At 32.2% G+C, this 27,568-nt stretch overlaps 3 protein-coding genes across 3 annotated transcripts; all 3 read right to left on the bottom strand.

Moving 5' to 3' along the window:
- Window positions 1-3,189: 3,189 nt before the first annotated feature.
- Window positions 3,190-8,225, bottom strand: LOC109799441 (shaggy-related protein kinase eta). The gene is made up of 12 exons (XM_020360007.3): window positions 8,039-8,225; window positions 6,602-6,694; window positions 6,075-6,134; window positions 5,689-5,961; window positions 5,527-5,601; window positions 5,394-5,450; window positions 4,868-5,008; window positions 4,709-4,759; window positions 4,533-4,628; window positions 4,191-4,274; window positions 3,936-4,037; window positions 3,190-3,714 (listed from the first exon to the last, which is right to left on the bottom strand). Exons 1-12 carry the CDS (start codon window positions 8,153-8,155, stop codon window positions 3,619-3,621), a joined length of 1,245 nt encoding a protein of 414 aa, XP_020215596.1. The 5' UTR covers window positions 8,156-8,225; the 3' UTR covers window positions 3,190-3,618.
- A 3,897-nt stretch (window positions 8,226-12,122) lies between these two features.
- LOC109799567 (peroxidase P7) lies at window positions 12,123-14,455 on the bottom strand. The gene is made up of 3 exons (XM_020360148.3): window positions 14,162-14,455; window positions 13,702-13,893; window positions 12,123-12,784 (listed from the first exon to the last, which is right to left on the bottom strand). The coding sequence occupies exons 1-3, from the start codon at window positions 14,441-14,443 to the stop codon at window positions 12,227-12,229; spliced, it is 1,032 nt and encodes a 343-aa protein (XP_020215737.3). The 5' UTR covers window positions 14,444-14,455; the 3' UTR covers window positions 12,123-12,226.
- A 6,589-nt stretch (window positions 14,456-21,044) lies between these two features.
- LOC109799337 (Ribosomal protein L1p/L10e family) lies at window positions 21,045-27,124 on the bottom strand. The gene is made up of 10 exons (XM_020359867.3): window positions 26,488-27,124; window positions 25,144-25,221; window positions 24,533-24,574; window positions 24,357-24,459; window positions 23,827-23,894; window positions 23,689-23,733; window positions 23,487-23,594; window positions 23,303-23,390; window positions 22,983-23,029; window positions 21,045-21,388 (listed from the first exon to the last, which is right to left on the bottom strand). Exons 1-10 carry the CDS (start codon window positions 27,046-27,048, stop codon window positions 21,311-21,313), a joined length of 1,218 nt encoding a protein of 405 aa, XP_020215456.1. The 5' UTR covers window positions 27,049-27,124; the 3' UTR covers window positions 21,045-21,310.
- Window positions 27,125-27,568: the final 444 nt, after the last annotated feature.

Below are 27,568 nucleotides of genomic sequence, written 5' to 3'. Positions count from 1 at the left end.
CCAATTAATGTGTATCCACGAGTATATTTTGCGGTTAACTAATTTGAGACCTGCCAAAACTCGGAGATCATACGATTAGAATTGATGTAAATATTGTTATATGATCAATTTGCGTCAATTGGACATTTTTTTCACCCGAACTCGTCCAAAATCACCCGATGCTCAAGCCTAGTCATCATATATTTATTGAAAGTGAATAAATTATAAAATTAAAAACAAATAAAAATATACTTTTAGTTTTCATATAGTTAAATTTAGTTTTAGTCCTTTATTTTTTCTTCATTAACTTTGATTTTTTGAAAATGGTATCAAGCATCAACTACTGTTATCGACACCCAATAGGACAAATCATATGATGGAAAGCTAGTATTGATACCCAATAGATGCACCACATGAGTTGATAGTCCATGGTAGAAATTATCTACAGATTTACGTGTTTCAGTTAATGTGACTTACATCCATGGTCCATGGAGGAGTTGATTCCACTAGAGTAACCTTTGTTGTTCTCAAAACCCCTAAATTTCAATGATAGATTTTTCATTTCTCTTTGTATATCTCTTTCACGTTTTCACACGTCTACACTTTCCTTAGAAAACATCTCCAAAACACACACACATATGTATGTGTGTATACATAAAGAGAAGGAAGAAATTCCCATACTCCAAGAATAAGTTTTGGTGAACTTACTCCACTTTTAAAAAACTAAACCTGACCTTTTAGTTAAATAATGCAGGCAAGTTATATGCCCGTATTTAAGATCTAAGTTGTTCTTATTGTAGTCATGAGAATAAGGTTAAGAATCATTAAAAAGAGAGTTATATTAAAACCAAACTCAATAAGAGACATTCCACATAGCAAATGTATCATGACAAAACGAAAAAGAAAAGAAATAGATATCTTTTTAGTGTGGTTACAATAAACGATATATACCATTGAATGTGTACATTAACTAGTGTGAGATATTCTATCTTATATAATAATCTCGAGTTTGAGTTTTAGTTATGCAACTACATTAAATATTCAAAGATAAGACTTTGTCGCTCATAATGATCCTATTAGACTCAAATAACATTACCTTAAATGAAAAATATATTTGTAATTGTATGTGGTATGTGAAAAAAGAAAAAAAGAACTTGCATATATCTCTTATATGTTTTTTTTGTTCTATTAATAATCCATGAAGTTATCCAACTAAAAAATAATGAAAGTTTCTTTAATGTTTTAAAAAAGACTAAATGTTTACTCCGTTAAAAATTTAGAATTTGTGGTTAATTAATTAAAAATTGAACAAGAGAAGAAAAAATAAAAAGAAAAATGCTAACACACTTTTTAAAATATATTCTCTCTAATTAGTTAAAATTTATTGAAAAACACAAAATTTATTGAAGTTTGTGTCCATTGTATCATATATATGAATTTGTAATTGTTTGATGAACTATAATGTGACTCATCGATTGATGGTGTTATGATATACCTTGCTAGTGTTATGTATTGTTATTGTTATATCTTATTATTATTATATTTTGTTATATATCTTGATGTTGTGTGTGTGACTATTTAACTATATTTCACATTATGAGTTAGAGTGAGATATTTTCTCACTTCTCATTCTTGTATCTGTTTTGTGTGTATATTGTTATGGATAAGATTCATCATGATGCTTATGATATTGTAACGAAACTTAAACATTATATTAGGTGTATTCTAATAAGATATGACATCGCAACGTAATTAAGATTTGATTCTTTTTTGTTATTAGTTATATCTTAAGATATGATGTTAGACTTATTTTTCAGTTATTTTTCATTAAGTGTTCTTATTGGAATAGTGATAAGTTTAGTTGTTATGCTTTCAAACTTTGTTATTCATATGATTATCTATACATGAACTCAATTTGTAAAATTATTCTACTACTATACTTATTATTATATGCAAGGTAAAAAGTATCACAAAAGCTAACATTAAACATAAATTTTTTGTTTAAAAAATTATAACTGTATTTTTTGTTTTTGAATCCCTATCAATGATGAGCCTAGGAGAGTTGCCCCTTTTCTCAACCCTTAGGACCGAGCTTGCATGCAAACACAACTACGTCTTTAAAGATGTTTGGGGACCTTTGCGCGCATGTTGTGATGCCTGATCAGAAACAAGAGTTTGAAAGATGAGAAAGTCCACGGTAGAAATCACCTTGAACTTGCACAAGATACTAACTTCAAAATTCATTGTCCCTATTGTATGAAAAAAAGAATGCTACTCACTAATAATGTGACGTACATTTTAAACATTGCCTGAGAATAGTCCAGATGATTTTACATGGTGGCATTTCATGTTACCGATAAATTGTGATAAGAACTATTTTAAATTTTTCAAAAATATATGTTGATCAAAACTAATAATTTTTTTAGAAGACTAAAACTAAACTTAGTCATACTTATAAGACTAAAAGAACATAAAAATAATGGGTATAAAGTTAGGAATTGCATCTAATGGTAACTGATTTATTGTAGGTAAATTAACTGTACTCCCTTGTGTTTTAATACTTTTTTTTTCAAAATATTACCTCCCACTTTTCTTTCGTCACTATCTCTGTAATTTGGGCCAAAATGAAGATGTTAAAACTTGATACAGATATCGCTTGGTCAAATCATAGATAGATAAATATAAATGGAGAGCATATTTAGTAAGGGCATTTTTTATACTAAAGAGAGATAAATGTCGACTACTAGGTCTTATTATGAATAGTCAAGAAATAATAAAGTCATGTCAGATTTTTAAAAGGTTACACATTGTTTAAGTGGTAACAATGTTAAATTTTGATTATTTATGACTATGGTTCAAATCAGAAACACCTTTTTCTTTTTCTTTTTCAGATTTTGAAATATAATTAAACATATAGCAACGTATATATTAACCCTCATCTCAACATATACCTTCTCACTATTAACTGCATCTCAACATATATTGCTAATAACAGATTAACAGTAAGCACGTCACCCAGTGGCAGTGCACATCCCTATGACCCTATCACGAACATTGAGAAAGAATTCATTTTTTTTTCCTCCGTGATAAACTTTTGGATGAATCCTTTCCTCTTGTCCACAATCTGGTGACTCTTTTCAGAAAACGGCCTAAAGCACACTCAAATCGGGTCAAACGAAATCTTTACAAAAAGAAAGAGGTACCAGAGTATTAAATAATGAGGAAATTTTGGGTTTTGAATCAAGAGATTGTCATAAGCACATTAGAAACGACATCATGAATATGATCACATAAAAAGCAAGCCAAACTATTATAGGGGCCCCTCAATTCAGGTGGGGCCCCTCTACCTATGTAGACGTGATTGCTATCATTTATACTCCTAGCTTTCTGAAATCTGACCAAAACAATATACAGATGCAGGGATAGGGATAAGTATGCTTTATAACTAGAATGAAATACTAGACAGAATCACCAACTTCCATTTTATGCCGAGCAGCCAGCATTTGTATACACCTTCACAAGGGGGAGGGAAAACTGCAGATTATGCTTGGACCCCCAGTTATATAGGTCACAAACAAGCCCATCTGTTGTTTCACATTGATTGCAAGATCGATTGACTCATTTTCATTATCCCTTTACCTATGTACCGGCAGAAACAGGGAAACTGAGACCGGTTTGCCGCCTAATATGCTCTGGGATGAGCCTATTGATCAGTTCAGGTGATACTCCAGCTAACTGTAGTCAAAGTTTTCATTAGAGAATCATTAATTTTTTGGGTGTTAGATACTGTTCACAATTTAAATATATGAGAAATTGCTAATTGGATTCCCAAGTGTTTGGATCATGCAGAACAGATGGCATAGTAATTAGTCATAAAGACACATGATGAACGGTAAACAAAGCAACAGCCTTGACACGTCACTTTTAATAAAAAAAAGTGCCAGTTAGATACATACTTCCTGTTTAAAGTTGAAAAGGGGGGGCAGTGGACGGCCATTAGGTAGGCGGGCATTGGGCTCACGAAGCTCATCAAAGAAAGGATGTGCACATGCTTCCAGCTGAAATAATAAAAGCCATTAGTGAAAATTATGCCAATTGAGTTGACTAAATCCAAAACATACCATAAGGCATATAGAGGTATCATATATGTTATTTTGCCTTCCTTTAAAAGGGGAGAAGTGAAGGGAGGTATCATGGTTTATCATACTTACCGCAGTGCAGCGGAGACTAGGTGAATATTGGAGAAGCCTTGATGCAAGGTCAATTGCTTCAGGAGGCATTCGCTTGTGGAAAACCTGGAACATAAAGCACCAATATAAATACACCAAGCTTTATCCCACTGGATGAAGTAGGTTACATCAATCAATGCTATCAAGCTCATCAATTACAAAACATATAAAATGAAAAGCACTCTCCAAACCTAGTTGTAACTTGTAAAGCAAGCTATTGAATTTGACTTTGACAACTATTTTTTCATCTTTCTAATCCACATTTTAAAGCCCAACTGCAATTGTTGAAATATCAAATGGAGGATGGATGAGAGATGCCTTTACCTTGTGCCAAGGATGAGCTTTAATCTGAGGGAATCTAAAATCTGTATAATTCGGGTTCATGCAACGGATTTCCTCTCGAGTCGGAGTACCAAGAACCTACAAGAAGACACCTAAATAATGATCTCTGTAGATATATTCAGCAATCCATAGAAACCCCAATATAGAAGGGAAATCACCTTAATAATCTCCACAAGTTGGTCCACCTGATTTTCTCCAGGAAATAATGGCTAAACAAACATTTGAAACTATGGTAAGTCAATATAACAGGTCTCAGAAATAAGGCCAAAAATATTAAGTATCAGCAACATTAATGCATAGATTGCCAGAAAGTTAACCTGTCCTAGAAGAAGTTCTGCAAGAACACAACCAACCGACCAGATATCAATAGAAGCTGTGTATTCTGTTGCACCAAATATTAGTTCTGGAGCTCGATAGTAACGTGAACATATGTATGAAATGTTTGCTTCACCCCTGACCTGATATAAAGTTTTTGAAGAAAAATAATGTCATAATTATATCCTAGCAAGTTGTGAACATGAGAAGCTTCATGAAATTGATAATTGAATAAAAAATTCAGATGTTACATCAATCAATAACCTTTCTAGCATTTATTTTTCATATAACAGGAAAAATGGGTCAGAATCGAGATTCTTGGCATCATTATCATTCTAATTGCTATTTACTGATACAAAATCATCACATAAACAGGTTAAATTAATATTGCATTTATGGAAAGATCTTATAAGATCTTTAGCATAGCAATATTCACTAGGCAGAATATGTTTTAGCAGTCCTCCATTATTATGGTGCCATATGTGCATGAAGCAATGATATGTACAAGAACCATGCAGACCAACATACCAGAACTTTGGCACTCCCAAAATCACAAAGCTTAACTTGGTGAGTAAGAGGATGAACCTGTAGTAATATATGCAAAAGGTTTAGAATATATGAACACAATTTGTAGAGGATAAACATTGAAAGAATAACATACCAAAAGATTTTGAGGCTTCACATCCCTATGGCAAACTCCCAGTGTGGAATGGATATATGCTAATCCCCTAAAGATCTGAACATCATATCCAAAATCAATTGTTACAAAGTTTTAAAGCAACACATGAACTAAATTGCAAATATAGAGTAGAAGAGTTCATACTTGATATGTATACAGCTTCACATAGATGAGAGGCATTCTCTGGTTCATAGTATTGTAGTGCTTTATAACTCGGTACATAGTCTCGGGGACATATTCCATAACCAAGTTTAGAAAAAGTTCGTCTTTGCTTGTTGTAGAGAAGAAACAGTGCTTTAGGGAAATTACATTTGGGTGATCCATTAAGCGCATTAACTGCAGTTCACGATTTTTGTACCGCCTATCTTGCAAGACCTTTTTAATAGCCACTGCCTCTCCAGTCTCCAAGCATTTTGCCTGTGTATTAGGTAAAAGAGGAACACCATCCAGCAGTGGAAAACAATCAGATACTTAATAGAAGAGAAAACTTATTAGGAATAGTTGTCAACATGGAGATTGTTTATCCATACCTGGAAAACAACTCCAAACGATCCTGTGCCAACAACACGTTCTGCCATGTAACTGATGGTCTGCAAGCGGTATCACAGAAGGAATCATAACAAATAAGTTATGAAGAATAAATTAATAGTGAACTCAGATAAAATCATCAATTTTAAGCATAAAATTTTAGGACCATCATCATTAAATTCTTCAAAAGTATACATCTTGTAAGACCTAAAATATAGTTGGTGAATAAAAAATTATCAGATGAGGTAGGCAGTAGGCACTGGGGAAATAAGCCAACCTCTGATTGATAATCAGTATTATAATTTTGGAAAGCCTTATATAATGTGCAATTTATTAATTTTGATTCTCTGCCCCTAACTGTTGTTCAGTTATATTTCCATCAAAAAGTGAATCGATGTCTAAACAATACTCGTGATCATTATATACAATAATACAAATATACAAAAACACACAATTCAAGAGGGTATGAAATGAATTTTCCACTAAAACTTGAAAGTTGAGAAGGAAAGGGGTTAGAACACATCCGCACCTGTTTAGGTTCCCCATTCTTGCCTCCAATTGTGGTGGAGATTATGTGGCCAGTGACGGCATCATTCCCCTCAATGATAGTAGCTGACATATCCTGCAAGTTATAACAAGAAATAGATATTTAATGCTGTAAAGCAAAGCTCCTAATACAATACTTGAATTTAAATGTCAGACTTTTATTGATACAATATCAATCATAACTTGTTCATTCATTTAAGTAACTTCTAAATTTAGCTTTATAGAAATTGTCATCAATAATTTGGTTTAGGAACATATTCACAAAACAAGGCAACGCCATGTGCCTATCATGTATCATATGCATACCGTGGCAAAGCCACTAACGAACTGCACATACACGGTGAAGTTAATTTGAGAAGGTACAAACATAAGAAAGAAAGTGTAGTATCTCAAGATAGTCCATTGGTTAAAACAAGTGTTAAACGAGAAGAAAATTGCACAGCAAATGGAACATAAGCACCTGAGGGATACCAAAAGAAATCAGCCAAATATCAGAATGTGAAGTTGAAGAAAGATAAAGGTAAAGGGCTCAAAGAGCACACGCAGCAGCTAAAGTTAAATCAGGTTACCGCAGCTCACAAGAAAGCATAAAGCTTTCATATAGCTTAAGACACTATAAAGAGAGAATCTAAGGACACTAATTCCCTGAAGCAAAGCAAACTAGAACAGTTTGAACTTTTGCACAACAATCCACCACAAGGAAGAACGAGAAATCAAACACGCACAAAAAAAATCAAAACAAAAACTATACTCCAATAATAGATCAGATAATAATACAGAATTAACATAGCTAAAGACAATAAACAGTAGATTAGAGATAAGTGAAAGAAACATGACCTAAAAAATAAATGGTCTATATTCTAAAAGATAATTGTTACATATACCAAAAACCTATTAATTACTATAGGCGCGAAAATTTCAGAATGTTTTCTCAGGTCAGCTAACTACACCTATTCAGAATCTCTATCTTTAAATTAAACGAAACAAAAAGAAATTGAAGCACAGGATTCCACATTTTCACTTCCTTATATTGATTCCTTTCCTTTTCTCCAACGCCAAAAAAGCACAGAAAATCTCGCTAGCTTCAATTTTCTTCAGCATTAAGATCTCTACCATAAAAGCATCAACCAAAATACACACCAAAATAGTAAAACCTAACTTTCTTATTACTATTTTTGTTATTCGTCAAGGAAAATAATCATCGCTCTCCGAGAAAACATTAAAATCACTCCGATCAGCGGCGTTGCCGGAGAATAATCTCCGGCGAACACATAAAACCCGTAGATCGCTCGAAGCTCCGGTTACACCGAAGCTTTCCGAGGTGAATCGAAGGCGATCGGAGCTAGGGAAAGTCGGAACCAACTAAAAAGTTGAACAAAGCGAGAGAGAAGGGTTGGATGAGTGCAATGAGCGGAAGTACCTTATCGGTCTCCATATCGGAGCTCCGGCGAGCCACTTCGGGTTGCGCGAGCAACTGCGTAGACGGCGCCGCCGCCGTTTGGTGGTGGTGGTGGTGCCCCAAGGGCATGGAGGCCATGTGATGTGAGAAACACTCTTCTCCGTTTCTCTCTCTATTCCTTTTCTTCGTTTTTCTTTTCTCTCTCTCTTGCTCTCTCCATTTTGTTCAAGGAGAGAGAGAAAGAGAGTGAACTCACGCGACTTTAGGGAGATTGGGGACACGCGCGAATCACAGCCGTCAGATGGTGCGTGCGGTGATCGTGATGGCATTGACATGGACCTGTGATCCGGTGTGGTGAGGTGCAGGGTAACCGAAGCTCCTTCGATGTTCGTATAATGTTACGTACTTGCGTTGCATGCAATGCATCGTAACTGTTATAGATACCGTGCTTGTAAATACAATACAAACGTAACAAGAAAAGAAACTCTAGTTCATTCAGAGAATTTCAAACGTAAGGTGCTTCCAAAGTATTTTTTATATTTATTGTTCTTAATTAGTATTTTGACTTTTGATTATCAATATATTTAATATTTAATAACGTTAAAAGATGTATAATATTTTTTATTTAATACTTCAAATATTAACTAAAAATCTAAAAAGCATTCATGTACAATTCTGTGGAGAGAAACATATTCATTTTTAACTAAGCTTTTATTATTAACTAAAAATTATAATTTTTTGTGGGTTCTTCTTTTATTTAATGTGTCTGTTTATTAATTTTATAATTTTAATAAGTTTTAAATAATAAAATAATATGTTTGGGGAAAAAAGGTGTCAGAGTTGACGGTACATTCTTATCATTTTCACTTCCTTTGAAATACCATATGGTTGAGTTTCAACAGCTTTGAATTTTTATTTATTTTTTATATTTTTTAAAAGTTGATTAACACGTCTCGAAGAAAAAAATGTATTCAAAATGAAAGCGTTGTCCTACATATATTAATGGCTTTGTTTATGGATTGTTAACTTAATTAAGAAATAAAAAAGGAAATGGCATTAAATGAAAGGAACAGCTTGATATATTTAAAGTTTAGCTTTAACCACTTTTAATTCGGTAATTACTGCAGTTTTGTGATTTTGTATCTCAAATTTTAATTACTCAATATTTAATTATACCCTCTCAAATATGATATTTTAGTTGCAACATTTTATTTTTTACATTTATAACAAAAATAATTTGGAAAAATATTATACGATTAATCAAATTTAATATAAATAACTAATTTTCATAATATGCATAAAATTAAATTTTTTCATATAATAAACAATAGAGAGTATCATTTATAATGAATTGTCATTAAATGTTTATGTAAAATTATTTTACATCATTGTGTATCATCGTTAAACCCTTTAATTATTGTAATCATGTAATCATGGCCATTTTGTCAATTTTTTATTACATTGTAACACTAAGTGGACAAATGATTTAGACAAGTATGTATCTTTTTTTTTCTTTTTGAGAAAACTCAATTGTCATTCTTTAGTTATGATCTTGTTTTTCTCATATTAAAATTGAAATTTTATCTTGACAATATTTATTTGTAATTGGTGTAAACTTCAATAATATATATTCATTAAATATAAATATAAATTTTTAATTTTTATGGGAGAACATCAATCATACTTAAAGATTACACCTAAATTTAAATCAAGAATCTGATACATACTATACAATACATCATTCACTAATGAACCAATCTCAATGATTTAGTGTGAGGTGTAAAATTTTAATTTTTGTGAGAGAACATCAATCATAATTAAAGACTATATCTAAGTTTTGCCTTCCTATGACAACATGCGTGTGAAAGTGAGTTTTAATTTTTTATTCATTCAATAAAAAATTTGAACTCTTATCGATGTGTTTAAAGAACTCAACTATCTATTATATATATGTATCATTAATGTAAAAATTTGATAATGTCAACTAATAAAAAATCACTATTAGTATGATAAATAAGATATTATTGTATAAAAAGAATTATCATACTTAATAACATGTAACTGTAACTGTGACTGGAGGATGATAATATAAAATTGTTTTATATCATTGCATACCTATTTTTTCTATAATATATAAACTAAAATTAAAACAATCAGAAGTTAAGGGGCAAATTCGTAATAAAGAAAATGATATGATTCATCAACTAATTGAAACGTAGTATTACAATCATGCGACATGGAGTGCCCATTGGTTCAACTGAAGAGAAAAAACTGTATTTGGGTCAATAGTTGCTCATGTCATGACAACACTCACGACAAAGAAAAATTTGAAATGAATACAAAATAAAAAATTTGGCAGACACTGTCTTTCCCATTTTCATGGTATGCCTCTGCTTTCTGCTAAACAAATAAAGCAGCAGTAATAACCAAACTAACAAAAGTATACGAAAAGTAGAAATGGACAAAGAAGCAGAATGGAGATACACAATTTTTTTTTTTCCAATAACCATAAAGAAAAGAAATTAAAATGACCCTTTGACAAAAGTGGGGTCTAGGTTCGACTCTCTAGCCAAAGAAACATATAGGGTAGAACAATTCGTTGATAATATATATAGCTTAATTTCTCATTTTATTTTAAATTTTAATGTATTGGCATGACATACCATAGCCTTCAATTAAATTTACTTTCGCATTACATAACCCAAAATGTAACACTTGGCAATCATATATAGATTTTTTAGAAGCTGAGAATTCCAGAAACCTGCTAGCTACTTTTGCTTTTATTCAACAAATTAATAAGACATGTTATTATTACTAGAGTCACGATTGGAAGTATTATCACTTTAATCTTATAGGAGTTGAGTATGAAAGAATTATATCTTCATATTAAATAAATAAATTAATAAACCTTTTAGTGCTGCTAGTAGCTAGCTTTGGATGCTAGAATCATAATCTAGACGTGATGATGTGAAAGTAATTGAACAGTGTAAGCTTTCTCTTTTCTTTTTAGTGGCTGCAATCAGAATATCCTTTAAAGGCAACCAAAGTGAAAAAGCATTTAATTGAAATCATAAGAAGTCAACAAAGTATACGAATTCAAAGCTCACCCTAACTTTTGTGTATATATAAACAACTTGATCGAGTCTTGTGACTTGTAGCTTCAACGATACAAAATTTGCGCCGCGTAGTTCAAAATATTGAAGCAAACAACATCAAAGAGTTGACAAATGAAAATTTCTACGTGGTCAACCAATCCATCAATTAATATAAAACCTAATAATTTTATCATTGACGCGTGATAGTTTATAGTTAGATAATATTGTAAAAAAAAGACTTTTATAAATGACCACTCCTAATAAGAAATAGAAAAAGAATAGAGGAATATGTTCAATAATATGATGGATAGGAAGAAAGAGATAGAATAGATAAGTGTTATGACGTGTTTGTTCAAGTGTTAGTGCATGTTTAGTTACACGTCCAAAACGTGATTCAGAGCAAAAATCACGTTTAAAACGTAAAAGTTATAACTGATAGCTTCCATTTTAACGTGATTTATCACGTTAAAAATCTAAACCAAACACACACTTAATCATGTTGTTTTCTATTTCAATATAGAAATTCCTGACTCGTGACTTTTGTATTTTTTAGTTATTTGACGTGATTTATTTGTTATGCAAAGAGAAATATTTAATTTTTGAAATGTAGCACCTATACATGTACTTTATTTTAATCAAACTTAATTTAATTTTATAAAATTAGTTTATAAGGTAAAAATTACTCTTTATTTATATATTTTTAATTAATATAAGATTTAAATTTTTTTCAATAATTTACTCAAATTAATTTATCACAAGTTGGTGTTTAAATAAATTAATTTCAATCACCAAGGTTAACCTAATAGTTAGATGTGAAGAGATTAAGATAGTAAGATCCATGATAATCTAGGTTCAATCCTCGTTACAAAGACCTTTATAATTTCTTTTATTTTTATGAAAAAAAAAAGTTTCTATTTGACTTTTATTTATTTATTTGATAAATCACAACTTAATATTTTAAATAATTAGAGAAAGATGAGACCTTTTTTAATAATTGCTTTTATCTCTAATTTTATATAAACTAATTTAAATTATTGGAAGTGATGGGTCTCTTATGGGCGTCACAATGAGCACTTGCAGAAAAAAGGCAACAGAAAAGCAGCATTAGACATTATCAGGATGAGTTGAGAAGCCTGCAATTCTTCCTAATCTCACCACTGGTCCCAGTGAGAGGGGTGATATTACCCAACTTCACCATCGAAGCAGCAAAGTCTCTAAAAAACGCAGCATTGCCCGCCCCATAGCTTCTCACAACCGCGTCCTGGGACCCACCGTTGAAGAGCACTTGATCGGAGTGGAGAAGCCCGCGCCGGTTCACCAGGTCGGCGTAGTACCCATTGTCGAAGCGCGTGGGGGTGAGGCTGTCGAGCGGGGCGAGGGTGGCGTCGGCGCCGGTGGCGGGGCAGGTGGCCCTCCTGGCGGCGGCGAAGGTGGCGTCGATGTTGGTGTCGTTGTATATGCGGCTTCGGAAGAACTGGCACTGGGCCTGCCCTATGGTGTGGGCCCCCGAGAGGGCGGTGAGATCGCGTGGGCCCAGGCCCTTGGCCCTAAACATGGAGATGAGAGTGGAGAGGTCGGAGAAGGGGGAAGGGATTTGGGTGTTGGCACCACTCTGGCTCGCGCTTCTTGCGTCTCTTCTGCCCAGAGGAACTGTCCATGAGGGCCCACCTAGCTGCAAATTCATCATCAAAAAAGTGTTTCTAATTATTAACTAGTTTTTTTTTTTAATTTGTTTTGTTTAATGTGTATGTTTTGCATGATATTATTGGATGGCCCGCTACGTTGCATGATGATGGATTAGGGTGGAAAAGTGAAACCGAAAGTGGGGGACATGCTTTGAAAATAGACTCATGCATGCCCAAGGAAATGCAAATAAAGGAACCAACATCAACACTTGCCTCACTTCAACTTGCATTCATCACATAATTCATAATTGTCATACAAGTCTTCTAAGCATGTGATGAAATATTCCATTTTGATATGCATAGCCGAATCTTACCCAAATATCTTTACTCAAATATCTTCAAAAGCACAAAATACTTAAATACATAATTTTAAATTATTTAAAGATAATGCATAATTTTTTTTTTTACACATTTTTAAAGAAAAAAAAATTGGGGGTCGTACTCGTAGCCTACAAAGCTAGCTCCACATATGTGTATGAAAAAATATTTCTAAAAAAAGTTCAATTTTTTAAATAAATCTGAATATTACAATATATCAAAAAAGTTTATATATTCTAAAATATCCTACTAAAATATCTGCATTCTCTATTCGGCCTAACTAGGCACTAATATTACTTTGCCAGAAAAGGAAAGAATTTATTAGGCTCATTTTCCTCAAATAACATTACTTTAAGTTGTGGCACATGAATCTGATCATGGGATGAGTGTGCAAATTCAATCTCTAATAACGCGTTCCACTTCTTTTTTCATCTTAGATCCCTACTTAAATGCCTTTTATTATTACATGCACGCACACGTTAAGCTACAAATTATGCAAAATATACATTTATAACAGGGTATTGAACATTTTGGTATAGATGAAATTAGAGTTTGTGAAATGAATAATGGAGATTAATTGGCTCACCAGCACTACTCCATCTCTTGCAGCAAGTGCTAGAATGTCTGCACAAGACACGGTGGCAGTGCAAGCAGCTTCAACATTGGTTTTAATGGTATCAATAACTTCGAATCCCCTCGCTGAGTTTCTGTTAGGTGCTGCATTTTTCTCCCCCGTGAAGGTCGCAGTGTCGTCCAATAAGATGGATCCATCACATCCCTGCAAATTAAACAAACAAATAATCAAAACTAAAACTAGGATTTTCTTAGTGGGACACCATAAAAAACTTACAATTTCAACTTAAGAATAAAACCCTTTGTGAAAATTATCAAAATTGCTTTTAAGAACTTCTATGTTGAAAAATACTTTTTATTTTTGATAGAGAAGTTCTAAAAAAAACTTTTAAAATGTATTCAATCATATTGTTATTATGGTATGAAAAAAAATTGTGAGGCATGCATAGATGATGCAAAGTGGGAGGGTTTACATTGACAAAGCAATCATGAAAGAACAAGCGAAGAATGGAGGCACCAAGGCGAGCTTCTTTAGCAATGGCTTGCCTCATTGCACTACGCACTATGGTTTGAAGGTTGGGGCATGTTGTGGCATAAAAAGTGGGAGATAGTTGTGCATTGCCAGAAAAGGATAGAAGAGAAAGAATGATAGATACCACAACAAACAAGTGGTTAAGGGAAGCCATATCTATAGCTATGACTTGTGTTTGTGTTGAGTAATGGGTGTGTGAGTTGGTTTTAGAAGAATTGAGCATGCATGGTATATATAGAGACAAAGGTGCTTCTGCATAATGCATGCAGACAGAGTTAGATGTAAGAGAAAAAAAAAGTAGGAAATGATTTGCTCCAATTTTCAAACTTGTCTGCTCTTAACGCGCTTTACTTTAAGAAAAATCGCAAAATAAATAAAGACAAAATAGTAAGACCAGTTGACTTGATCTAAATTCATTAACCATGCAAGTCCAAGCTAGCTCTGGGTTATTGCTTTAAGAAGAAACCGTGTTTTTAGCATTTTTCAATTGAGAAAGGTTACATTTAAACTCTAACACAATTTCCACTTACCGAAATTTATTCAAACTTATAATATAATATGGATTCACAATTAATGGATTTGTATCTTTGTGATTTTGTTGTATAATTGTGATTCTATTTTAGTTTAAATATCCCATATATAATCAAGGAGAAACCCCAGGAATGAAGATGTGTATATAATTTTTTTTTTATAAATGCAATAAAATATAATATTATTCTCTTCAGAATTGTTAGAACCAAAAATGTTAGTCAATAAGATTAGGTAAAATTGATGATGGATAACTAATTTAGCTATTCTATGAAGACTGAAGGTTGCAATAGTGGATGCAACAATGAGTTAGGCTCAAATTGGTTACATAAGTCCCTGTAAAATACAAGCGGAAAGCATATATCGAAAGTGTAACAAATCAAAATGGGTGGCACGCACAATTCTTAGCAGTTAGTAGGAAGTTCAAAATGTAAACCTACTTTCATAAAAAAGAGGAAAGTGAGTGTTTATTGCTCGAGTAAAACAACTAGTTTTTCTGGCCATATAAATAGTAAAAAGGGTGCATTTTTGGTCTCCGGCCAAATCAATTCAACCAAGCTATTTAGATGTTTATCTACTGTTTCCTTTATCATTTTTTTACAATTTATTTTATCCTTTTTAGTCATTTACCTAATTTCTTTTATAGCATTTTCTTATGAGCAGTGTAATATAGAAGCCTTAGTATCACTACCGCTAGGAAACTCTTTGAAGTGGCTAAGAGCAACTCCAATGGGAGTTGCTTGTCCCATGAAGCAACTCAAGCTCCGCTTTCTTACTATTGGAGGACTCTGACGTGGTAACATAAGTTGCTTGAAGAAAAGAAAGAGTTGCTTCCTCAAACAACCATTCCTTACCAAATTTCAAGCAAATCTTATTGAACATATTTGGGAAGGTTTCAGAAATAATAATAATGAAAATTAATTTCGTACAATGTCTATGTATTTACTATTGCTTTATTTTATTTTTAATATCTACTTATTGTGTATTTTTTCTCATAATTTATTTTCTTTCATTGTAGTGCAATTATCCTTTTTAATAAAAATTTAAAATTAGTTCATAAATGATTAGAAAAAAAATTCTAAAAGTTGAATTTCTTAAAGTTTCTTACCATTAGAGTAAATTTGTGTTTGAGTTGCTTAATACTGACATGGCACATTAGAGACCACTTTTTTTATTTTTCAATGCATGAAACAATTCAAATGAGTTACTTCCATTGAAAATGCCCTAAGAACTTAATTAAGGAACATAAACCCTTTCTCAAGTCAACTATGTATGTGAGGATAGTTAGATTGATTGGTATTTAGGGTTTAGTTCCATACCAACACAATTTTTGCACGCTCGATAGGATTTAAATTATCTCTACATTGAACTTTCCTTATTGTATGTAATTGAAATCTAATAACTACCTTGATATTAATAAAATATAAAAATAAAGGGATAATTCTTATTTTATAAGTTAATTTTATAAAGCTAAGTGTGAAGTTTATTTTATGGGAGATAAAAGTTAAAATTAAAAATATTATGTTAAAAGATAAAATTATTTTAAATTATAATTTAAAATACTTAATTAAATATATTTATAAATATTTTTATCGTTTGTATTCATCAACAAAGAATAAAAAATATATTATAATTTTAAGGAAATACTAATAAATATCCTTAAAGAAAAACATTATAAAAAATATTATTAATATGCTTTTATTTTAACTTTTTTATTCAATCCAATCATAAATTTTAATAAAAATGTAGAACTTTAATTCTGTCCGATTAACGAAAATTGCAGAGTTATAATCATTAGTTTGTCGTGTTTTGAATATCCCATGTGAATGATCATCAGTTTGACCAGATTTTACCAGGTCGATATGCAAGTTACATGTCAAGGAATGTGATAAGTCACAACTTCTACGCATTTATAATTTTCTTGAAATCGTATTCAAATGGCTTAATTGGATTTTTCCATTCTATCTTTATATTTTTGCAACTTTTCCATCTAATTTTTAAAATTACACACTTTTTATTCAATTTTAAAAATTTTACACATTCATCACATAACAACAAACTAACGACTTCAACATATAATAATCAACTCACGAAATGATAAAATGTATAAATATAAAAATTCACTGATAAAATTTGCAAAAATATAAAAAATAAATGACAAAAAAATATAATTAAGGTTATTAAAATTTAAAGGTACTTAATATGATATAAAAATCCAATGTACCGAAATCTTTTTAAGAAATTAATCTTTCCCAACATACATTCATTTCTACCATCAATAATTGAGAAATCAGTATCTTAATAACCATATCTTAAAAAAATTGTTTTCATTTACTCAAAATAGATTGACTTAGTAGAAGTGCATGTTAGAGAGTAGAATAGTATGTGAGAACTTTGCTTTGAGGATCAACTTGATTTAGATAGAAGTTTTAGTCAAAGACATAGTTGTCTTAAACAGTTGGCTTTAAGTTTTGTTGCGTCCATTTTTCCTTCATCATTTATTTTATGAGAATCCCACTATCCAAGTTCGTTGAATTTATCATGAGCCGACAAAAGAATGGATGAAAATTTAATTATTTCATACTTTATATCTTATATTTTATTTTCAAACAATTATCATTACAAAATTACACACGAGAAATAGAGGAAAGAAAAAAAAAAACCAAATACTTCATACTCTTCCCCTATCCTATTAATTAAGTTAATATACCAAAAATGAATAAAGTTATTAAAAGTAAAATTTTCTTAAAATTTTGAATAATAAATAATAGAAAACAATTTACAGATTCAAAAGTGATCACTACTGAAAATGAAATGATTATATGAAATAAGAGTATATCTCACATGCAAAAAAGTTGGACGTACACCCCAAATTTAGATACAAGGAAAAAAGAAGAGAAAAATAATTGAATAGATGCAATAAATGATTTACAACAAATAAATAAAAATGAGATGGAAGAAAAAGTGAATATAATATTTGTTTATATATGTAGATAACTAAAAAATAAAACTCTCACTAAAATGTATGTATCAACTATCAACTGCCTCAAGACTTTATTGATAAAGGAAGATATGATTAGACAAAATACTTGTAAGCCACGTTTTAGTGGTTGCTAATAATAATGCAATGTGTAACACTTGGATAAGGATGTGTCATCATCGTGGCTCCCATGCATGTCTCCGATTAATCTAGCCCATGGGATATATTCAAAATATATACCAAATTAATGCCTTTGAAAACTTTCATCACAATAACTAATTACATAAACAAATTTCAAACTTAAAATTACCAATTAAACTTTGCTCTAGTTAATCTATACCTAATACATACGTCTAGTAGTATTGAACTATATATTAATACAAACATTATGGATATACCTAATAATAAGATGCAGCATATATACTATAAACATATAATAATATGACATATTCGTTAGCTAATTTATATCCATGAAAACAAGCTCAATGGTTAACCTTTTATTTATTTAATTTTTCTGTTAGTATATGTTTTAATCTTAGGAAACATATATAAACTAACTTGTCAGCGGCGCCTAAGTAAACCAGATGAAATTTGAAACATGGATTCTCATTGACTTATTTGATTAAAAATGGGATTCAATGTTTAATAGTCACACATTTTCATGAAAATTCAGCGATAATTTATTTAATTTTATTTAGATATCGTCTCCATGATCATGAATCACGACATGATTGATATATGTAGGTATTCCCTTTTCGTTCTGTTGCCAACCTGTAATAGTCACCTACACTTTTCTTTTCTTTTCTTTTTCTAAGAATATTCTTCAACTGAGACTAAGAGAGTAAATTAAACAAAAATTAATGTGCTAAAATTTATTTAAGAAATTAATATTTCTGAACAAATATACTTTCATAACATGAAAGTATGAATTGAAATTCTAATTGCGTATTTAAAGAACATGATTATATTCAATTATACAACACCATATAGTGATTAACAGCGATGTAGTCTAACAACATATCGACATCGCAGAGAAAACAAAAATGAGAGGGAAATAATAATCAAATAATGCCAATAATTGTATAAAATCATTAAAGAGATGGTGCCCAAATGGAGTACGGTGGCGTTATTGAATTGACTTCGTTTACTATTGAATTGAGTTTTGAGAATCATTATTATTTTTTAGTGGTAAAGGATAAATACACGAAGATTTATGTTCCATCTTTTTATTATTATCATTATTATTTTTTATTGATAAAAATATGAATTTTGAGAACCATACTTATTAACAAAGCATATAATAGATTAACATATGGGAAAGTGAACATGAATGACGCATAAAATCGCTGTGCTAATTTTTCATATTTGTGACTTAAATATCTTACAAGAATGGCAGTCAAGCATGTAATAAATAACCCATGACCAAGACTATGTTGAAAACGTTTTAAAAGTTAAAATTAATTAAATCTCATTAATTTTAATAGCGCATACTTTTTGTAGAAAAAGAAAATAAAATAGTAAGAAAAAAAAGGGTAAAAATGTGATATTTTAAAAACTTGTGTGTACCAATTCACATGCCCACGGTTTTATTTAATTTTCATGGTGCGTAGCCACAGTTTTAATGTTACTAAACAAGTGTCTTAATATCTTATTATATTATAGGCTTGTTTTGCGACCTAACCATCGCCAATTCACTTTGATACTCTTGACTCTTGAGCATATCTGAAAAGGTTATTAATTGAGTCGAATGAGTCAGTATTAATTAAACATTCAATCAAACTACAAAAATTTATTAGTTGTGTTTGTATTTAAATGTAGACCTCATAAATCATCAAATTAAGATCTTAAATATACTTCAATAATTACATGTAAACGATTCAACATGCTCCACTTGTTAGGCATTTTCCTCTAGCGCATTAAAATCGATGATATTAATATCTTCCTAAATTATTTTTAAAAAAATAAAAAAGTTCACATAAGTATTTAAAGAATTAATGTTCTTATATAATAATTAAGAAAGTTAATTAATTTAATTGATAATAATAAATATGTCCTACTTATATATCTCTTTTTTTTCTCTCTAAAATTACCCTTATACTACTTCTCTTTCCTAATTAATACTCATATTTTATAACCAATTAGAATACATATATCTTTAAAAAAAATTCATAATTAATACATTTTATCAAATTAAGATAACATACAAAATATTTTAGTCTAAAAAAAATTAATATATAAGATAATATGAATTAAATTTATATAAAAAAACAGACAGTTATTTCAAGTTGATCTTATACATAAGAAGGATTTAATATATATGAAATCACAATGAAGTGTATACACAACGAAGCAACACCGAAAAGCATTGATATACACATTTTACAAAATAAAATCCTAACCTTAAATCAATCTAATTTGTAGATTAAAAATGCTAAATGTGAGAAAAGTAGTGACTTCTAACTAGAAATGAAATTGGAATATGATAGGATTTAAAATAGGTATATCCATCCTGACCCACATTCATTCCACTTTGATTGAAGAATTGATGGAAAATATAATCAACTTTGGTCTAAATACATTTTAAAAAATGCTGTTTATTACGAAAATTATTTATCAAAGACGTGAAATTCAATTTTTTTTCTTCAAAAATAACTTCTCCGTAATTTTTTTTCTCCATTCATTCATTCCTTAGTATAATTGTTACAAAAAGAAACATCATTCGTACTATTCCTAAAACGTCATTATTGTCCAACACTGCTATTACTTTTTTAACCTTAAATTAATTGCAAGGCCTCAAAGATAGGTTAAAGTATGTTGACATTTAAATGCCAACATGCGGCAAGTTACACTAAACATCTTACATGCAGCATTCAAACGCAATTAAATCTCAATTCATTACATAAAACATTAAATCACTATTTAAATAAGCATCAACTAAAATAAGCATCCCAAACCTTTTGCTTGTAAACATGAAATGAGAAAACACATTTTAAGATGTAATTTATATATATATAAAAAAAAAATGAAATTACCATCCCGCATATCAAACTTAGAATCAAACGCAACAAATGTGAGTGGTTTATTATTTTATCAGCACTTGGATGAGATACGCCTGAGATAAAATATCCCCCTCCGGGGCTTGAATCATTTAAAGGGAACAATAATATGAAACTTCAAGTAATACTGTATATTCACCTCTAAGTTTAAAAAATATGTTAACCCAAGCTGTAAATGATTGATTAAAAAGTTATTATATAAAATCAGTTTGTAAATGGTCAGTATAACATTGTTTAAAGCCAAAAAATGAACCATTAAATGCAGACATCAAATGGTTAGCCGGTATCGCTTTAAAATAATAAATATAGCAAGACATTTTTCAATGTTGCAGTGAGGAACATGAAACACCAGTAAGGCCATCAGAAAATTTATCAAGCTCACAAAAATGTCAAAAATTTTACTTATTGGCACATATATCAGTAAACAAAACTTACATAATCAATGGTAATGAACAAAAACCTACAACATATGTTCATCTAAACTTGGATTCATGTTAAAAGCCCACAACTGCCAAATCCACATGATTCATACCACATGCATTTTCTTGTAGTTATCTGCTGCTTTAGATAATGATTGTATTGATACAGGTAATCCGGGGCCCATCTGCATCAACGCAATAGCTAAATAACTTAAAAGAGGCATACAAGAAAACGTGCATCATCACTGCAATTAATGCCACAAGCAAATTTACGTTTTTCTTCACTTCTCCCTTTTTACAATTCACTGTCATGTTTTACTTTCCCTCTTATTGCTTTCTCTTCACTGCCCACGTTGATTCTCCTATCTTAAATCTTAATAACTAACCATCATTATTATATCCTCACACTAACAGGCGTAATCATGTAATTTTATGAACCTGTATGCTTGGGAAGTATAACTTTTGCATAAAAAAAATTATAAGCTCTACTTTAGCACGAGTCTGATATCACAAGGATAAGGATTACCTCGTTGTTTTCCACCATTCAGCCTCATGTTACACTTTCTTTTTCCACAGCTTATATTCTTAAAATCTCTAACAAGATTACACTAAAGTTCAATTGTTTACACCCACCCCCTCTCTTTACATTTTCATCATAAATTCTAAGGGCATCCTCACAGTACTTTCAATGGACATACTTCTTAAACTCAATTTCTGTACCATGAATGGGATCTAATCATTATGTTATCTCCACAGTTCAATTTTTTACCCAAAAAATTTTAAACATCAGAGGTAAATTTGATTGCATTGCAGCTCTAAATCAATCTAACTACCTCTGAGCAACCACCTTACCACAAATAAAAACGTGGAAATTTTCACTACATTATTTGTTACTGATATAGTCTCTAACTGCCTCTGATCAACCCATACCATGTGTTACTGATCGAGCCTCTATCAGATGCTACTAAATCAGAGCAACTACATGCATCCTGATTATATCTGAAACAATATTATCAATATCCGTGAAGTTATATTTGCATACAACAATAACAACCGTCAACCAAACAATTTCTCAATAGGTGGAGATGGTGTTGTATTCGCATACTGAACAGAAATTGGCATTTTGTAAAACACCAACAATATTGCCAATATTAGTAGCCTAAATAGTGAATGATAGCAAAGTTTGTTAGTGCCTTTTACCAATATTCGTAAAACACTAACTAGGCTATAAGGGATTGTATTGAGGGGTTAATTACTTTTGCCAATGTATGAGATACTTAGTGCACAAGGTGACCAACCATCATTTCCTAAATTCATGTTTCCTTGCTGAGGGGGCAAGTTGTTGATGGGTGATGTCAACAAAACATCACAAAAAAAGGTGTATCACTGTATCATTTATGGTTCTGTTATACAGATATATAAAAGGCCAAAACATGGTGGAGACGTTATCCTCCACAGAAGGCCATTTCCAAACAGAAGTCCTTTCATAATTTCCTATCTGCCATAATGGAGAAGTTAGATAGTTAAAACATGCCCCCCAGCCTAATTATTATCAGCAAACTGTTTACAGATGTTCCATCATTTCAAAATTCAAAGTCTACTAACATCTTTCTGTTTTCAGAAGGGAATATAAGGATAGGGGAAGGAGAATTATATGTACACCCATAGTAAATTTCAGTATCATTAATGTGAAATGCAAGAATGAAATGGTAACCTTAAATCTTAAATACATAAAATCGACATGGAATAATGAAACAAGAATGAGATGCAAGAGCTTACTGTGCTGCTTATATGGACCGACAACACATACCCAGCATATTTGGAAGCTGAACAACAAAGAAGAAAATTGTAAGACAATGAAAGTAACCTTAGCACATAAAATTCGTGATCAAGTTACACCAAGTTAAAGCAGAAATTGATCCCCTAAAATTGCATGTTTGAAGTTTTCGCTGTAAATAATATTCTGTACTCTGACTTTTGTTGCGAATAGGCTTGTTTTGGGGAGGGGGCGAGTTACCAGTTGTGATCTAACATTTTATCAATTTTTGTTCAAAGCAGAGAGAGAGGAAGAAAAGAATAAGGACATGTATGCTACTTACTCTTCTTTAAGCCAGTAGGTTTTGCAAGCAATACAGCATTCATAAATGCACCAATATTCTCCCGTAAAGCCTCTTCTTTGTAGCTTACCTGTGGACATTATTGAAAGCATAGAACATCTCATGCAACACACCTATTACTTTTGTAATCAAGTATATAAAGAGTTGGAAGTTAACACCACAGTACCTTTCCAAGTCCCACATGCAAAATTGATTTACTTTCCATTTTAAACTCAACACGGCCTTGTCTTAGCTCTTTCAACTGCCCAGAAATATCACTAGTAAGAGTACCTAGCTGCAAAACATTAATACAACCAAACAATAGTTACATTCAATCAACTTATGCCCAGACATTAAAAAGGAATGCCATCAAATGTTGATAAACTAACTTTCTTATCTGGCATCAATCTGCGCTTTCTAAGATATTGTGCTATCTGCAAAACCGTTCATATAAACTTTAGAATAAGACACTATTAATTCAGATGATTTTACAAGTATATGACCATTTAACTTGAAAAAAAAAATACCTTTCCAAGATGAGGTGCCATTCCTGGAGTCGAGAAGCATTTGTCAACTTTGAGCTTATTTTTACCACCTAAAAGTGTATATAAGCTCTGTTAGATGTGGATAACACAGTTTAAAAATTTTATATTCCTGGCACGAACGGGGAAAATTATAGTTGCCAAGGCACCAAAGACAATTTTAGAATATTTCCAGCACAGTTGAGTGACACTAAGTGTTACTTAAGCACATCATATCAAAAACAAAATTAATGTAACATGTTTGCCTAAATGAAAGCATAAGTTTAGGTTTAGGTGTGTGCACAAAGAGAAAAAAGGAAAAAAAATAACCGCATATAAGCAAGCATATATTATGAAGTGAGCATGCACATACAGCAGGAGATGAAAATGTAGCTAACAAGAATAAAACCAACAAGACAGGGGACATAATGCATCTGCACATTTGCTTCTTTTTTTTTTTTTTCATAAATTTATTATGAGAAATATCTATCAAAATGATGTATAAAATTACTTGGAGAAAGAGAACAGTTCATTACTAGCAATCTCCTCAATCAGCTCTTTACCACCAACTATATCAGCTCCTGCAGCTTTGGCTTCCTCTGCCTCAGCCCCTTCTGCAAAAACAGCCACACTGACGGCCTGGAAGATATGAATGATTAGATGATAAACCTACCAATATATCAATATCAATTGCTTAACATTCATAAGTTACCTTGGGAGCACCATGAGGCAGAATCACAGTACCACGAACTGCCTGCCAGAATTGAAATCATTATCTTCTTAAAGCAAAGGATTAAGGAAACAGCATATGACATTTTTATCCAGAAAAAAAGGTATATAACAGTGATATGGGATGTATAAGCACAAAAAGTTTAAAGAAAACAGAATTACAAAATTATATATTTATAAAAACACAGTCCACAGCAAAGTTAATCCTATTCAGCATGTTTCAAGGAAGAACATAGAGATGTCCATATTTGATGAACATATCAAATAATAAGAGCCCATTTCTCTAGCCATCAATTCAATGCATATATAAATATATAGGATAGGTAATTTGAAGTCCTTGTAGACAGAGCAAGTCTTCAAGAACATGGTAGCTATATAGATTCAAGGATCAATTTCTTTAGTCAGCAGAAATAACGGGACAATGATCTACAAAAAGCATATGCCTCCCAAGTATTATGACTGAAGTATCAATTTATTGAACGTGACAAAGCCTTAAATCAACATGTCAAATTCAAAATTTATATGATGCTAACAAATCACCCAAAGCACACAAACACATCCAAGACAGGAAAGAGGGAAAAAATTGATATATACCATTTCTGTACGCTTTGAATCAACTCCCAATCTTATATGTGCTTCAACAGTTTCATCAAACTTTGCCTTGGCATTGGCCTGGAAAACATGTAATGTAACTAGATTAAATGACAACAACTGATGGAACATTCAAGGTAAAATGCTGTGAAGATCATTACTAAGGATGTGCTAATCCAATCTATGGAACCAAAAGTTAGATATAAGGGAATATATTTAGCCATTTAGCTATCCTAATTCCTAACACTTCGTCAATTTAGCACTATTTATTATTGAGAAAATGGTACATGTTAGTGAGAGTCTATGAACAAATAGAGTTGTCACAAATTATAAATATTTATATTTGAAATTAAAAACATCAGCAGGGTGGTGGTGCTACAGAATACTTCTATAACATATATACCTGCATACTGCATGCAAACACATTTACAGCTATGAGTACACATACAGAATCAGAAGAAGAAAAAAATAGCAGTTGTTACTATTAAACTCTTATCACAATTTTTATACTCTCGATTGGTCTCCCTAACAAGGATCAGAGTAGAACACATAAGAAACACATGGTTTTCTATCTCTGTATCAAAAATTTGCAGCTGCAGCATTTAGAAATTTATAGCAATAGATCCTCAACTTTTTTCTTCACAACAGTCAGTCATGGATGTATCACATACCTAATTACAGACTTGTCTATTCAGTTTCAGCCCCCCTAATATGTGTAATCCAAGTATTGAAGGTGATAAGAACCTTGGGAGAACCACATCCCAAAAGTTAACTGCTGTAGTTTTGGAGAGCCCAAAAGGCCCTATAAACCTCACATTAGAATCCCATATTTCCAGTGTGGGACTCAAGTCCAATACCCTGCAATTGGTTCCCGACAAATTGCCAAATGACAAGGTGCTGTAACTCACAGGCAGCTAAAGAGACAACCTACAAGCTCTTCCACAAAGACCAACAGCCTAGAAACAAATAAAATTTACTAAGCCACCCACAAATTCCCAAAAAATATTTTATAAATTTTATACACGTCTTTCTCATCACTTATAAGGTGACCCAACACTCCTTGTTTCACATATAATTTCCCATACAATAACTTATTTCTCATAACCAATAATCCAGCCATGGCATTACCCAAAGCCCAAACAAAACTGCTAGGCAGTACAGTACACACTTGTGGTTTGCATTTGCAAATTAAGCAAGCAATAATTAAGTTCCACCACAATACACCCATCACTCTAGCATTCTTATCCTAATGCTAAATAAGCAACACAAGCCAACCATCACAGAATTCATAGAAGCCAAAAACGAACATAAACTCCAAACTATCTAAATTTGAATCGTTTTTCTCACCTTAACTTGGCGAATGGCATCGGCCAAATCAAGCGGAGGCGGCTTGTCGTTCTTCTTGGGCTTAATCAGCAGCGGAAAAGGCACCTTCATCCGTTCCTCTTCGGCGGCCTTCGCAATTCTCATCCTCAGCTCATTCTCCGCCTCGATCTTCCTTCCCTCGCTCTCCGCCTCCTCGTCCGCCGCAGCGGAATCTATGTCGTCGGGGAGCGGCGCCACGCGCGAGGAGTAGGCCACCGGCGCGATCGACGGCGCGTCCTTGATGTAGCGGATGTCCTGGCGCGTCAACGAGCGCGAAGAGTCCGGAGGCGGAGGCGGAGGCGCGGGGCGGAGGGATTGGGGCTCGGAAGGAGAGGATTGGGGTTGGGGCGGCGAGGGTGAGGGTTTGGGTTTGACGGGGTAGGAGACGGGTTGAATGGGGATGGGTTCGGAGGGTCTTCGGGGAGGGTTAGAGTTTGATTCGGAGGAGAGGGATCGGTGAGAGGTGAGAGAGTAGAATTGGGAAGCGCATTTGGGGAGAGAGTGGCGCCGACCCTGCCAGAGGAGAACCTTCAGTGCCGCCATGGTAGTGTGAGACTCAAAGAGAGGGGTTTTGGGAAATGGGGTTAGTGTGGGTTTTGAGAAGAAAAAAAAAGGACTTCTCATACGTACTTTTTGTTTGGTCCTGTTATTAGAAATTAACCGTGGAGATTAAGTTTAAGCTTGCGAAATGGGTACATTAACACCTGTTTAAAAATTAATTTTTGTATGGAAAAACAAATTCTTGTCTTATTGGGTAATGTCCTCAAATAACTGCTTATGCACTATACTGTATTTGCTATATTCTTCCATTGTTCGTATTAATTTGATTATGTAGTCAATGTTATGTACAAGAGAGGGAACCCACATTGGTTTGAATTTTGAAAAGCAGAAACTTCTAATAGGTGCCTTTTGGTTGGTTCGGTTATCACAGATTACAAGTTAACAACTAGTACATGTTAGTCCGATTAGATTGACTCTTTTAAAATAAGTAATTCAGTTTAAAAAGTAAGTAATCTTATGTGTATGTAATTTTTGATTACATGAATTAAGTCTTTTTATTTTT

The sequence above is a fragment of the Cajanus cajan genome, chromosome 8 (genome assembly GCF_000230855.2).
Source record: "Cajanus cajan strain Asha chromosome 8, NIPB_CcT2T_4, whole genome shotgun sequence".
In the NCBI taxonomy this organism is placed as follows: Eukaryota; Viridiplantae; Streptophyta; class Magnoliopsida; order Fabales; family Fabaceae; genus Cajanus; species Cajanus cajan.
The sequence above is the reverse complement of the archived record's forward strand: the minus strand, read 5'-3'. Positions and strand labels throughout refer to the sequence as shown.

Coding starts and splice junctions, on each gene's coding strand:
- LOC109799441 (XM_020360007.3), bottom strand. CDS start 8,155: ATGGCCTCCATGCCCTTGGGGCACCACCACCACCACCAAACGGCGGCG. Junction 6,695..8,038: donor CCGATATGGAGACCGATAAG/GTACTTCCGCTC, acceptor TATAACTTGCAG/GATATGTCAGCTACTATCAT. Junction 4,038..4,190: donor CTAGTCTCCGCTGCACTGCG/GTAAGTATGATA, acceptor TTATTATTTCAG/CTGGAAGCATGTGCACATCC.
- LOC109799567 (XM_020360148.3), bottom strand. CDS start 14,443: ATGCTCAATTCTTCTAAAACCAACTCACACACCCATTACTCAACACAA. Junction 13,894..14,161: donor TTCATGATTGCTTTGTCAAT/GTAAACCCTCCC, acceptor TTTAATTTGCAG/GGATGTGATGGATCCATCTT. Junction 12,785..13,701: donor CAAGAGATGGAGTAGTGCTG/GTGAGCCAATTA, acceptor ATGAATTTGCAG/CTAGGTGGGCCCTCATGGAC.
- LOC109799337 (XM_020359867.3), bottom strand. CDS start 27,048: ATGGCGGCACTGAAGGTTCTCCTCTGGCAGGGTCGGCGCCACTCTCTC. Junction 25,222..26,487: donor ATGCCATTCGCCAAGTTAAG/GTGAGAAAAACG, acceptor CATGTTTTCCAG/GCCAATGCCAAGGCAAAGTT. Junction 23,895..24,356: donor GCTGATTGAGGAGATTGCTA/GTAATGAACTGT, acceptor ATACACTTTTAG/GTGGTAAAAATAAGCTCAAA.